Genomic DNA, 15060 nt, shown 5'->3' on the forward strand with positions numbered 1-15060 from the left:
TGAAAAGTGATTTGGTTTATTGTTTGCATCAGCAGCTTTTACAGTGATTTGGCATTTATCATGGAAATGATCAAAAATGCATCTATGTTGTAACAGTAACTAAAACATGCACTGAAAGATATGTAACATATACTGCATAGAAACAAATAGGCACATACGATGATACAGATGAGTGTAAATTTGACACAATCAAGGTGAAAGTAAATTGATCTGATATTACATCCAAAAAAAAGTACAAAAAAGAGTTGTGTATAAAACACACAGCTAAAGTAAAGTGCTCCATTCTTTCATGCTGATTAAACTCTGCTGTGATTAAAAACCCTTTTTTACAAGTGAATCAGAGAATAGTCTGACTTGATGAGAGATAATGATTGAACTTATCATTAGAAAGGTCAACACTGAAGATAGCTAGCATGTCATTAAAAGTACTTGGGTGCATCTCAAGCTGCAATACGGTCTTTTATAGCGCATTTTAAGATGATTGGTCCTGCTAACAAAATGAGCCTCTTTAAAGTGATTACAAGACTGTGATATCATGAATATGGCAATATTCTTAAAAATGTACGGTTAACTTTAGACAGCGTCTGGCAAAATCCAGGAAATAAAATGTGGAAAAAGAACAGCTCAAAGTGTTGATCTCTTATGATATGTCACGATGGCCCAGGTTCATTTGGTATCAATATGCGTCCTGAGCTTTAAGCGTATGTGTTAACACCTCCACAGAAATCTGTTTTGCACCGGCAGTTGAATATTGTGCAAACAGCTGATGCTCTAATGGATCACTACCGCTGTTTCAAACCACGAATACTGCTGTTTGTTGTGTGTGCCTTTTCTGGCGGTCATTTGAAACAGTGGTAGTGTGAATTTTTCTAAATGAATGAGGCAAAACTCATGCAAAACGACGTAAGTTGAGCACGTGGTCTATGTGTCTGTTCATACTGCTGGAGGAATTTTTGTCACAAGTGGTCCAGCCCACTTCTAAATACTTCCAATCGGATCACTCAGGACGCATGTTAACACCAGTTCTGAACAGGGGCCCTCTTACAGCTCGTACGTGCCGAGAAGCACTGAATGATCGCAGCCACGTTAGCCAGACAGATCGACGGGTGGGTAGTGGAGGAGTTTCATTGGCTGGGGCTTTTGTCTGCTCTCGCTAATGCACGGGCTGAAGAAGGGGAACACCTTGCCCCTCGGCCCGTTGGAGCACGAGCAGAGCAGACTCATGTCATCGGCGTCGTAGAAGTACACCTTCCTCTCGTCGCAGTCTAAGAAAACCCCGACCCGCTGCGGGGAAGAGGCAAGTTGCAGCCTCGTCCACGGCTGAGTTCCGGCAAAGTACTCGTTGCCGTTGCGCAGGCGCAGGGTCCAGTAGCCGTTTTCGGGGCTCAGCTTGATGCGGGCGCGCCTGTCCACAGCCTCGGAGGCCACGCCCACGTCCCACTTGCGGCTAGAGCCCACCTCCACCTCCCAGTAGTGTCGCCCCGACTGGAAACCCTGGGCTGCCAGGATGTTGACACACTGGAGGAAACGCTTGCTGTTGTTCGTATACTGGTTCATGGTGTCACACTCAACTGCCACGGTTCTGTCCCTGGAGACATGGATGCTCGGGTGGGCTGTGTCAACATCAAACTTTAATGGGGAAGGACCTTTGGGGTGAAAGAACCCATTAAAAGATAACAGTGATAATATTTCCTGTAATAAAATTCATTTTTAATTGGATATATATGATGTCAGTGCAACAATGGTGTCACTGCTATCGCCTTGTTCCCACTTTGTGCAAATATTTCCATAATTACTCCCATTGTCAAGGCTGGACAAGTTTTCAGTGCAGGTCTTTTTGCATATAAAGGAGCAAGTAACAGGAGAAATTACCTGGCTTCAAAGATTTGAACATCTTCCTCCATGTGATGTACTGTAATGGGGCTGTGTATTTGTTGCTGAAGGCGGTTATATCAAACTCTGGGCTAACATCCACCTCCGTACATTGTCTGTCCAAAAACAAGCAAGCTCAGATTTAGTTTGGAGCATTCAGGCTCAGCACAAATTACAATGAATGAATAAATAAAACAAGCTAAAAGCAACTAAACATGTAATGCTTACCTTAGCTGTGGGAGCTAGCGCGAGGGAAATCAAAGAAAAATCACATTAACAACTTTCAAACTGATGCTAAAGTCACAATAAGGTGACAGTTTTATAAATTTATAAAAAACCCACATCTTTAAGGGATTAAAATTGACATAAATTATAATTGAGAAGCCCTCACCTCAGTCAGTACGACGTTCTCAGTGTCAGCACTGCTTTGCTGCAGTATTTGTATATTGTCCTCCAGGTCTTTTATAGCCAGTTCCATAGCCTGCAGGTGGCGCTGGACCTTCTCCAGCTCGTCCTCCTGCTCTCTTCTGATCTGCTCCAGCAGACGGTTTTCCTCATCGTGCAGGATCTGATGGAGGGATCCAAACTCGCCTTTGACGTGAGCCGCCAGGTCTGACCCGACACTCTATGGACAAGAAGAATGACTGTCGTTAAAGGACATGGCGTGGTATTTTCGGTAGGGATGCACCGAATATTCGGCCACCGAAAGACTTTTATCACCGAAACAACACGGCCAAAACAGGATGTTGTGATGACGCAAGCAACAACCGCAGCCAGCAAGGGCATGTCTGCCGCGTGGACGTATTTCAATATATTATATAAATATGTAAAGACCCACTGATAGCAATTTGCAAAAGGTGTTATACTGAAATTTCAAGAGGGGTGCATCTGCAAAGAATTTCTCCACGTGGGGTTTAATTTATCACCTGAAATCCAAATATCTATGCAAAAGCTTCTGCTCCATTATTATTTAATGTACACATTGTCTTCATTTTCGGCCAAGAATTTTCATTTCGGTGCATCCCTAATTGTCGGTGCAGTTCCACGTTTTTATAGGCCCGTTTTATGTTGCCACGTGACTTGTTCCATTAAAGCCTTGCATAACTTGTACAAGATATCTAGAGAGATACAAACAAGCGGTAATGAAGGTACAATTAGCATCCATGTGTCAAACAGCTACACAGTGTGTTTAAGCGGAGAACGATTTCCTTTTCATCATCTCAGCCCAGCACGCACAGCTAAACTCGGGCTCTTATCTGCCATCTGTCTCACACGCTTCGGATGTGTTTTTTGTTTCTGTCGCCTCTGCCTGTGCACAGCTCATCACGTGGTACGGTGCATCTGGTGTGCCCAGGCAAACATGGCAGGACTGAGTCATGTGAGAATGAGACTAAGGATTCCCTACGTAAAGCAGGCGTAGAATTGAGTCAAGGTTTAAATGGAGTGGGACATCACGTTTTACATATCAAAGCACAAACGGTCTTACTCAACAGCAGACACCACTAAATATGCACAGTGACATACTGCAAACAGCCATTAGGGAGGAACATGTGCATTCTTATCTGTTAAGTGCTGCCATCCCTTTGGCTTGCCAGAGCAGTGTACCTTTATGATATTCATCTTTTCTTTGTCTCTGCGAATACTGTTGATCATGTCGTCCTTCCTCAGCCGATGTCTCTCCAAAGTCTCCCTCAGCTGTTTCTGTAAAGCAGTATGCAAATCAAATCAGCGTGGGGACACTGGAAGGACTAGAACAAAGATGGACAAAGGAGGGAATAAGGGAGCTCATTAATAACTTTGTAAGGGTGAAATACTGAATGAACAGAAACACAGAACGTGTAAATATGCACTTTGTTGTGTTCTTATATATGTGTGCGTTTCTAATACTACTCAAATATCAGCAACCTCTTTATTTAATGACAACTAGTACATGAACTAGCACAGCCTCAAGGTAACAACATTCCTTGTAACATCTTAAAGCTATAACGCATGGTCATAGACATTGCCAAACAAGTTTAGACAATGTAAACTAAATTAACCAGCGACAAATAAATATCTGTATTTCACAATGTACATAAATTTGTTCCAATGGTAGTAATGTGTTTTATGTCCATCAGCAATGTTTGCATGCCAGACCTGAAGAGGGCAGCAATCGTAACAACTCAGAGGTGGTTTAGACTTCTGCGTTGGGTTGACACAGAGGCTACGGCGCAGACTCTAGCGCAGTAACTGACGTGCTCCTCCCCAGATATATAACTATATATACGCTGCGGTGACGCAGACCACAAGAGCTGTGACTGGTCGAGCCAGACTGACAAGCGCACAAGTATAAACGGCTTACAGTGGTGCAGGTTGTATGTGTAAGTTACGGCGTCTAGGTCCCGCAGTACTCTAGAAAAGCCTCGAGGCTACAGTAAAAAAATAAAAAATAAAGGTTAGAAATGTAACTGGGGTTCTGTGAATTTACCACCTTCAGTAGTCAGGAAGTTTAATTATAAAAAAAGATATTCAGCATTTGGAGAAATGATTCCAGGCTGAAAAAAATATATGGCAAGCGAAGAAGACAAACTGCAATTATCATGCAATTAGATTTTGTGTCAAAACACTTTAAACAGTGTATGTGCAATTACTCGCACGGCCACTAGGGCGAGACAACATCGCCGCAATGCAGCTTTAACAACTACGCTTTCTTTGCTTTCCTTAAGTCTTGTTCTAACCGTAATGTTGCCGGGAGACCAGCTGTCTTGTTCTAACCGTAATGTTGCCGGGAGACCAGCTGTCTTGTTCTGACCGGGAAGTCACTGCACCCTTGCATACGCCCATACATAAGCCGTCGTAGAATCACAACATACTGGTGTCACTGTTCCGCTTTTGCACTAATTAAACAAACTGGACATAAAAGGTTAAAATGTGACGGTGGGGGAATTTTATTATCAGCTTCTAGTTTCATCCTGTTTCCATTTTTTTTTGCTAAGCTAAGCAAAGATGCTTGGCTTTCACTTCACATTTTGTGGGAAGATCCCTTTTCTTATCTAACTCGTGACAAAAACAGCAGATAAAGAGTATTTCCCAAAACGGTTAATGTTAAATTAGCCGTGAAGCGGGATTAACGCCTTTCAGTCACACTGAAAAAACAATGAAACAGTGACAAAAGTACCGTTTATTACAGGGATTTGGGCTGCATCAGAACATACAGGTGGTTTTATTATTCTGTCATACAATTGTGGCATTATAAGTAATATAAAAAGGGAGTGGAGAGCGAACTTTGATCCAAGCAATCCAAGTACGGTATGTTCAGGGTGGACCGACGGGGAAATAAACAGAAGTGGACCGAAATAAAACATACAACTGTGTTGAACTTATAAAAGTCAAATATTACTGAGTGCTCATTTGTTATTGATCAGTTTACTTTGGAACACACGGGTATTTATACAAGACAAACAGTTATTAATGATTGACAGACAACCAAGATTAAAGGCATGGAAGACTGCCAGCAGGATGACAGCTGAGTGAACTCACCTCCAGGTTCTTGATGTAGGTGTCGGAGGTGGTGGCGCGGACCTTCTCCACCATGGCTGCCACCAGGTAGTTGGTCTGGAAGTTTTTGGAGCTGAACTCTTTGCGGCACTGCGGGCAGGTAACGGGCCCATGGGTCCCCCTCCAGTACCTGGAGATGCACGGCCTGCAGAAGTGGTGCATGCAGGCCAGCATGACGGGCTCTCGGAACAGGTCGCAGCATATGGCGCACGTCAGGTCCTCTCTCAGGCTGCCTTTGGCGGAGGGAGCAACGGCGGCCGCAGCCATGTTGGACAGCTACTTTCTGTCTTCTGAGGAAGTGAAAGCAAAAGTCTGGAGGAGGAGGAGAGAAGCAAAGAGTGACTTAACTTTGGAAATTTATGAAAGGACAAGTTAACACAAGGACAGGTTCTGCAGCTTCCGCTTTCCCTGCTTGTCTACATTAGTTACCCATTATCTAAATCTGAAGCCAGCAGCGTGTTTGTGTTCCTCCACTCTGAAAAAACACTGATAACAAATCCGTGCTACCAAATTAATTAGCTCACAACAAACACTTAACTAAACGACAGTCATTTCAAGAGCAAATCGGGGTGATTAGCAATGTAAATCAGGTGGTATATCACGGGACTGTACAGAATAAGCTAAATTGGGATTTGTATTGTGAAGGCAGGTCAGGTGGTTTGTTTTGCTTCAAACTGCTAGCGTTTAGCTTCACGCAGCAGCTTGTACAAAGCAACACAACGAAGCTAAAGCTATTCTAAACTTAAACGAGGCAGCTTAAAAGTCATTTAATCAACACTTTGGCGAACTTACGCTGTCTGTCGTTCGGAGAGACGCGAAGACAATAAGGTCAAAGTCCCCCTTTTTCTGCTCTCTGATCCCTCGCTGGCTGGCTGGCTGCTGTTGATGTTGCCGTTTGGGGACAGGACGTTCACGGGGGTCTGCGCATGCGCACAGCAAAGGCCTCGTTTGATTGGTCCGTCACACATTTCATGTGAAACCACAGGATGTGAAAGCTGCTGCTATTTGAGCTTACAAAACCGCTGCAATGAATAAAAAAAAGAAAAAAAGAAACTACTGTCAGTTTTTTACATTTGCCTATTTCGTAAATGCAGTCAGTGTGATTCAGCCCTTTTCGTTTCCTCCCTTGTCTTGCCGCAATCAGGGAAGTTGCGAGGATCTTAGAAATGGGCCTACTGAGAAAACTTGAAAATAACCTCGATAACACATCTATTATTTGTTTTAATACCATAATATTGTTTACAGGCAATCTCAACAAATATATGTTATTTCTGCGGAGGACTAGTTACCCAGTCCTGTATAAATCCTGTCATAATATGCTTATATTAGATTGTCTTTCCAGCTATTGAGTATAGCTGAAGTTACAAGAACTAGAAGGGTCAAAATGGAGCAGTAACCTTACTTTGTCTCATGTACAAGTTAAGCCCTAGAAGAAAATCACTCTGCGTTTCCCTTTAAAATGAGAATCACTGGTGTTTTTCATCACGCCCTCCTGCCTTGTACATGATCACTTCCAGATCGTGACAAATTTTTCTGATCAGGATTATTTTTCAGACTTCTAAAAGATCCAAATGTTCCCTCCGGAGCAACAAAATACATTACAGAACTGGCAGGTTGCTCTCTCCGTGACAAGAGAACTGAACAGGATGTGTAAAATCAATGAGGACCACATGTCATTTCAATAAACGTTGACGATTATCCACTATCTGTGATTTATGTGTACATTAACTGTGAGATGTTGTCTCTCTCTTAAGTTGTTCAAACCTCAAAAGTTGCAGTGTCGAGTACATGACCTTTGTTTTCTCAGTGGCAAGTACAGGCATGCTTTCAAAGTATGTGGCTGTTACATGTCATTTTAATGGGAAAGGGAGAAAGAACGAGAAACAGAGGGAGGGACATTTAGATGCACCGGATGAGCGTTAGAAGAAACACAAGTTCACAAGAAGTTTTAATTGGACCCCGGGAATCCAATTTTGCAAACTTCACAGACTGTCCATCCTTTTAAATCAATATTTTCAATCATTAAAGACTTAAAGGCTGTCATCTGCATTACGCCGCTCCCAAATGTTGAGCGTAACCTCCGCGAGAGCAAAGGAAACAAGGAGGAGGCAAGATTGAGAGTTCTCAGTTTGTCCATCCTCTACTCCCACATTCTTTAATTCACCCAGAAAAACAGATAAACACAAAAACAACAACTGTGTGGGCTGGGCGACGTGAGGACGACACAGTCTGTGACTATGTCAGCAAATCGGTGGCACCAGTGCTCTCAGAGGAGCTGGACAGAAACAGTGGTCAGACGGAGAGCAGCCGACCATAAATACAGGCTCGTCAGCCATATGGAGGGCGGAATATATGAAGATTGATACGAGCAGGTAAATTAATGACAGAGCAAAAAGCCCAATAAAGTAAGTTGTGAAACTAAAGAGAGAAAGAATTTTCTGCATGGCTACACTTTATACCTGTTGAGATGAGCTAGTTTGAGGACAGACATCACTCATCTGTGATGCATTTAAGTCAGGCTGGCTGAAAGAACTCTCAACCTTGACTGCCAAGTGACCCAGTGCACGTGGAGGCTGGAGGCTGCTTATCATATTGAAAGAATAAATTGATGTGGAGTGGAAGCCTGGCCAAATCAATAAGAGTCGTTTCTGTTGCTGGGACAATCGGTGTAAGACTTAATGTGTTATTAACCCCCCCAAGAAGATTCGAGACTCTCATACAATGCTGCCGCCTGAACAGTACATTCTGGCTAACACTGAGGTAGACAGCTCTTAACAACTTCAGGGAAATGCAGGGACATGGCTCAAGGGAGACGTGGCCTGCAAAACTTTCTTGCAGTCTTTGGAAATAGTTTTCAGACCAGTCTTGTTTCAAATATAGCTCTGATCAGATTTTATACAGTCATGCGGGCTGCCTTCAAGTACAGCAGACAGCTATTTTTCAGACCATTTATTTCAAAGTAGATTATACACCGATCAGGCGTAACATTATGACCACCTTCCTAATATTGTGTAGGTCTGAGGGCGTCCTGTGGTGTCTGGCAACAGGATGTTGTTAGTAGGGGCCTTTGGGTCCTATGGGTTGAGTGGAGGTAGCCTGGTCGTCACCATCCTACGTTTCCGCCCGAAATTTGAGACCGAAATCAAATTTCGGGCGGAAACGTAGGATGGTGACGACCAGGCTAGAGTGGAGGGGCCTCTGTGGATCATCCCACAGACACTTGATCAGTTTGGGATCTAGTGAATTTGGAGGCCAGGTCAACACCTTGTGCTGTTTTTCATGTTTTCTTGAGTCGTTCCTAAACCGTTTTTGTGTGTGTGCCTGTGTCAGGCTGCATCCTGCTGGGGATGGCTGCTGCCATCAAGGAGTGCCATTGCTATTGGGTGGAGGTGCCTGGTCTGGTCTAGGTGGGTGGTACATGTCTAAGTAACAGCCACACGAATGTCATAGTCAATGTTATTCACTTCTCTTGTCAGTGGTTTTAATGTTGTGGCTGATCAGTGTATATTTCATATACTATGCATTTCACGTACTGTAACTGCAATGTCCTCAATAAAATCCAAACTGGGACCCTTGCAGCGTGTCATCTAGAATACAAAAAGTATAATATTCACTGATCAGCCATGACATTACGACCACCTTCCTATTATTGTGTAGGTCTCCCTTGTGCCTTTAAAACAGTAGTGACTCATCAGAGAATAGACATGGACCTTCTGAAGGTGTCCTGTGGTGTCTGGCGACAGGATGTTGTTAGTGTTGGCTTTTGGGTCTAATAGATTGAGGGGAGGGACCTCTGCGGATCAGGCTTGTTCCAGTGAATCCCACAGATACTTGATCTGTTTGGGAACTAGGGAATTTGGAGGCCAGGTCAACACCTTGTGCTGTTTTTCATGTTTTTTTGAATTGTTCCTATAGGAAACAACCTTCTTTGTGTGTGTCTGTGTCAGGCTGCATCCTGCTGGGGATGGCTGCTGCCATCAAGCAGTGTCATTGCTTTGGGGTGTCTGGTGGGTGGGTGGTATATGTCTAAGTAACTTCGACTTAGATAAACTTTACTGATCCACAAGGGAAATTGCTTGGTCACATCCACACAAATAAGAATAAGAATAAGAAAACCTTTATTTGTCCCACAATGGAGAAATTGCAGTTTGCAACAGCATGCAGAAATGACAGAGATAGAACAGATAATAGACATATTGCACAGACTGATGTTATTACACCAAAAGGTGTAACAATATTGCACATATTAGGAGTGCTCGCCATGGAGCCTAACAGCAGCAGGAAGGAAAGACCTTCTGTATCTTTCCTTCACACATCGAGGGTAAAGCAGTCTGCCACTGAAGCTGCTCCTCAGTCCTGTCAGGTCAGACCACGTCCAAAAGTTTCCCAGCAGAACATTGGATTGTCACAAGAGGTCAATGTTATTTACATCTCCTGTTAGCGGTTTTAATATTGTGACTGATCAGTGTATGTTCTTGCCTGTATGTTCGGAGTTTTAGTTTACTTTTAACTGTCCCCTGAAATTTCCTCTTAATGTGCAGGCCTTCGATTTTGTCAACAACAACAGATAATAATAATAATCACCCCTGAGAAGTCTTTTCAAACTTCTTCACCGTTGCTGAAAGAAAATGGCCCCAGGCACATAAAACCTGCTTCATTCAAGCCCCATAAGAGTTGAATTCAGATAGACAGTCACACTGCGCATATTAAAATATTGATTAAAATTCCTAAGCAAACCCAGTTCAAAGCGGCCAATGATGTAGCACCCAAAAAATAATTTTGTGTACTGCTCAAATTCAAGGACAACTTTAATCTATTTCAGGAACACATAGGAGCTCGCAGAAACGAGCTTGTGAGATGTTTGTGTCTTTATTGTCTTCCAGGGAATCAGCTAAACCTGACAGCTGTTTCGTGCAGTGAAATTAAAATGAGCCGAACAACCATATGAAAGCGTGTCTCATGGAAACTTAAGCGTTCGTTTGAGGGCACACTTTGGATCAGTTGCGACACCGACGAGAGGCATTAAACGAAGCAATTTAAAGCGTGAGGTTTTGTTTTACAGCCCTGCATTGTTCCAAAGTTCATTCAAAATAGTATACACGACAAAAAATGGAGAAACCTCTCTTTCATGGATGAAGTGGGAAGAGAATAATAAACGGACATAAAAAAAACAAAACAAAGTGTAATAAAATAATTTACGCTTCAAATTGGTGCGTTAATATAGATCACGCGGTTTTGCATTTTATTTACTGAATAATGCAGTTAAAAAAAAAAAAAAAAAAAAAAGAAAAAAAAAAAAAAAAACGTGTCTCAGTTTTAAATGTGACCTGCAGGGCGCAATCTCTGCGCAGACCTCCAGCGACAGTCCCTGGCACGGAGATGGACAGCCACACTGGATCCTGTAGACCTGACTCAGTCGAGCCACAAGATGCGCACTAGGCGCTACAGGCTGGGAGGAGCTTCGGGATTTTTCCCACTTGTTTCATGCCACTCTCGAGTGAAGACTCGCTTGCAAAAGGAGAAATAGAGGGAAAGGTGAGTCCACTAATATTTTTAAATGAATGCTGCGAGGCTATAGTCTCGTCACGAACATGCAGAAGTGCAAGATGTGATTTCCTCTGCTCTTTTGTAACCTGTATTGGACCTGTTATACTGTACGTGCGTAATTTGGATATGGGAAAACCTCCTCAAAGCAAGATGAACAAGTGTCCAAATTACGAATCACAGGAGACTATCTGTGTCGGAGGCTACGGGTTCCACTGTCTAATCGGCTGAGCAAGCTTTGAGAGCTTGGAGATATTTGAATGCGCACTACTGAATAAGTTGAACGAATGGATACAAATTACGCATCAATGCACGGTTGACTAACAATCAGTCGCCTCATCATAATTTGGCGGCAGTGCGTCCTGTATCTGGTTTTATTTTCTGTGCATGCGTGTGGTAACATTGTTCACTGGCACAAGCGAGCCGAGGTTGATGAAGAAAGACTGATTTGACAGATTATAGATGCTTTGCAAAGTGCAAATGTTGCCTGCAGCCTGCCTGATAAATCATGCGTGCTCCTGTGCAGCTTTATGCTCTGGAGGGTCCAGGCTATTGGTGCTGCAACCCTTCAGTTGTCATGACCACATATTCTGTGGTCCCTACAGTTATTCTCCAAGTCAGTTCATGACACACTGTGTGCACTATGCTTTATTTCAGGCCTCACCTCGTATTTTACATCATGCACCTAAATGTTGAATGAATGGTTTAAATTTCATGGAACTGCAGAGTAGCTTGGAGACACGTTCTGATTTATTGTGCAGTGCATTACCTAGTGTGTAAAAACAATACTGCAAATGCAGTTTACGCCACTTTTTTCAGAAAGAAAACATAAAGGTGAATAAGATCATGGGAATAATGTCAAGTAAATCACAGCCTTCCCAGGAATTTGTCAAGAAATAGGCTGCATCCCCAGAGCAACCAAAGAGCATCTGTCACCAATGAGATGACCTCTCACCAAGTGGTGCCCTGGTCTGTCTCAGTGATTCCATGAAGGAAACTTTAAGAATCAAGTGTTAGCGGGAAGAAATGTGCAGAGTCGATTCAGGCCAATAAGCAAACACACACACACACAAGAAGAGTCAGTTTGCAAAAAATGAAATCCCTTGAAATCGTCAGTTGTGGATTTGTCAAAAGCATATTTCTGAGTTTAATGATACTTAATGCTCTTAACGTCCATCTGCTAAATAAGGATAAAGAAACCCTGCTGTTAATCAAGAGTCAAACAGAGCCACATGGCAACATGCTCTCTCTGTAGTCAGCAGGAGCTCTCAGCCTTTCACCGGTAAATTGACAGAAAGATAAAGATAATGAACTACAGATGTTTTTTTTTCTCTGGAAGTTGTTTAATATTAGGCATGCCACACAATATTCCCTCTAAGAGCTGCAGACTCTGTGTGCGACCCGTCTGCAACTCTAATGATGTCGCTTTGAACTGTCTGACTCTTTCTGATCACACAGCTTCCTCCGTCATTTTTCTTTATCCGGCATAATGGCACAGGTGTTCGTGTCTTTTGGAAAATTTGCATCTTGCAAACCAACTGTTCCGATAAACAAAATAAAATAGCCCGAGGTATCTGTGTGGTCTATTTCTGGCGAGCTTTGGAGCAAGTGAGTGCGAAGAGAGCTCATCTTCGATTGAATTTCGTTTGTTATCTGCGTTTCATTTTCTTTCCTTACATCTACCTCCTTGATGCCATCACGGACAATTATTGTTCCAATTATTAGACCGCATGCACTGGAGCATTCTCTTATCTCCCAAATTGCACTGTTTTATTACTCTTAGTTCAATACTGTGTGACATTTGCAATGAGAGCTAACCTTTCTGTTTGATGTGAAGAGAATAATGCAGTAATTATATATCAGTTCTGTTCGGTTATATTTCATTATAAACATTAGATAAAGGCTCCTGTTCTTCATTCGGTGCTGATAAGGAAATTACCCTGAAAATAAATGACAAGGATTTAAGTACATCATTATTACTGCCACTTTGTTGATCTAAACATGCTGACACGAATGCCTAGAGTTATTTTGTGTGAATGACGGAGGGAGTAAATGGGTTAGAAGGCCTTATACACCTGAAAATGGGCTCTAACCACTGATCCATCTCCAAAGAGGCTCTGATCCTCGGCAATTATACATCTGGAAAGCCTGCAAACATAATTGGCAGTATTTGGTGATGGGAAGTGAGAGATCAGGTCCTATTAACTGCACTAATAACTCCTACTGCTTCATTGTGCCAGTTATTTAGAGGAGAAGGGCTAAACCGGTCTGGCTTGTGCCCTTCCGCTGGAACACGCAGCCAGAAACGCAGACCGTGATTGTCGGGAGTTCTAAATTGCAGAGATAAGTGAGTAATAAGAAAATAAACACCTGAAGCTCAAGTGCGTCTCTCGCTGACTGCCTCGCTGACATTTCTTTTCACTGTTTGAAATCCTGTTCTGTCTCAGCTTGTCTCAGACATTTATTTCATTCCATGTATCTTCTCTGCCCAGGCGTCGCCACAGCCTTGATCTTCCAGCACGATGAGCCCGCCGGACACATCCAACGGAACAGGAGAAGGGGAGGCCGCCGAGACCGTCCCCTTGGTTCTACTTAACGACAGCACGGATTTGCACGCGCCTGGTTTCGCCAGTGACGTCACCAAGCACGTCGGCGTCCAGATCACCTTGATCACAGCTTATTCACTTATCATCCTGCTGGGGCTGCTGGGGAACTCTCTTGTCATCTACATGATCATTCGTTACAGAAACATGCGAACAGTGACCAACTTTTTCATAGCCAACCTGGCCCTGGCAGACCTTCTTGTGGACACGATTTGCTTGCCCTTCACTCTGGTCTACACTCTGCTGGATGAGTGGAAGTTTGGGGCCGTGTCGTGCCACATGGTGTTCTTTGCCCAGGCCCTGAGTGTGCACGTATCTATTCTGACTCTGACTGTCATAGCTCTGGAGCGTTACCGCTGCATTGTCTTCCACCTCGGTCGCCGCCTTACATGGGGGTCCAGCTTCCTCATCATGGCGCTCACCTGGATTCTGTCTGCTGTTCTCGCAGCACCACTGGCCATTTTCAGAGAGTACCACATCGAAGAGTTCCCTTCCATAAACCTGCGTATAGCTGTCTGCTCTGAGAAGTGGCCCAATGGCACCAGCAGAGATGGGGTCATCTACAGCCTCTCAATGCTCCTCCTACAGTACATCATTCCTTTAGCCGTCATCAGTTATGCTTACATATGCATCTGGGTCAAGCTGAAGAACCATGTCAGCCCGTCCAGCCGTAACGAAAGCATCAAGCGCCGCAAAAAGACCACAAAGATGTTGGCGCTGGTGGTGGTGGTGTTCGCTATCTGCTGGCTGCCTTTTCACGTGTTCCAGTTGGCCAGCGATCTGGACCTGGTGCTCAGGTTTAAGGAGTATAAACTGATATACACCGTGTTCCACATTGTGGCCATGTGCTCGACTTTCGCCAACCCCCTGCTGTACGGGTGGATGAATAAAAACTACAGGAACGGCTTCCTCATGGTCTTCCGTTGCGAGGATAAGCCAGATACTTTCCACCCGGAGGGCTCGTTCAGGACTCGCTCCATGAGAGGGATGACTCTGAACGGTCGTAACGGCGGACACCCTCCCACCGCTGTGTGAGATTCACAGAGCTTGAAATGTCTGTACATCGTGCACCTCTGCTTAGAGGCACTTGTGGTTCTAAAGTAGCCTTTTGACTTGAATGGTCTAATCTCGACTATCTGTGTCACTGGAAAGGACCCAAAGCTTTGCATGCAAATTGCTTTACGTAAGGCTCTTCTTTCCTTTCATGAATGGTACTTGTGAAATACAATTATGTCAAACATATATATGTGTTTAAGATGTTTACTTAGGTGTTATTTAACTTGGTATAATGTACGATGTGTTCTCCTGTAAATGCAGAGCTCTTGTTATTAAGCAATGTCTCATTGTTTTACTGAAGGGAAGAAGACAGTGATTATTGTGACTGTGAGAGCTTCAAAACCCGTTTTTCTATTTCTTGGCTGTTTAAAACATTTGGATGATTGTCACTTAATTAATCCAAATGCTGTGTTTTTGATTAGTAGGAATATTCTAGCAGAGAAACGTT

At 43.5% G+C, this 15060-nt stretch overlaps 2 protein-coding genes across 2 annotated transcripts; one reads left to right on the forward strand and one right to left on the reverse strand.

The window, feature by feature from the left end:
* trim105 (tripartite motif containing 105) lies at positions 1 to 6379 on the reverse strand. The gene is made up of 7 exons (XM_084550332.1): positions 6202 to 6379; positions 5392 to 5721; positions 3478 to 3573; positions 2264 to 2497; positions 2101 to 2114; positions 1873 to 1988; positions 1 to 1646 (listed from the first exon to the last, which is right to left on the reverse strand). Exons 2-7 carry the CDS (start codon positions 5674 to 5676, stop codon positions 1087 to 1089), a joined length of 1305 nt encoding a protein of 434 aa, XP_084406458.1. The 5' UTR covers positions 5677 to 5721; positions 6202 to 6379; the 3' UTR covers positions 1 to 1086.
* A 6953-nt stretch (positions 6380 to 13332) lies between these two features.
* npy7r (neuropeptide Y receptor Y7) lies at positions 13333 to 14591 on the forward strand (the record flags this gene model as incomplete). The annotated part of the gene is made up of 1 exon (XM_084550520.1): positions 13333 to 14591. The coding sequence occupies exon 1, from the start codon at positions 13476 to 13478 to the stop codon at positions 14589 to 14591; it is 1116 nt and encodes a 371-aa protein (XP_084406646.1). The 5' UTR covers positions 13333 to 13475.
* Between the last annotated feature and the right edge of the window lie 469 nt (positions 14592 to 15060).

This window comes from Chelon labrosus (genome assembly GCF_963514085.1).
Source record: "Chelon labrosus genome assembly, chromosome: 8".
NCBI lineage: Eukaryota > Metazoa > Chordata > Actinopteri > Mugiliformes > Mugilidae > Chelon > Chelon labrosus.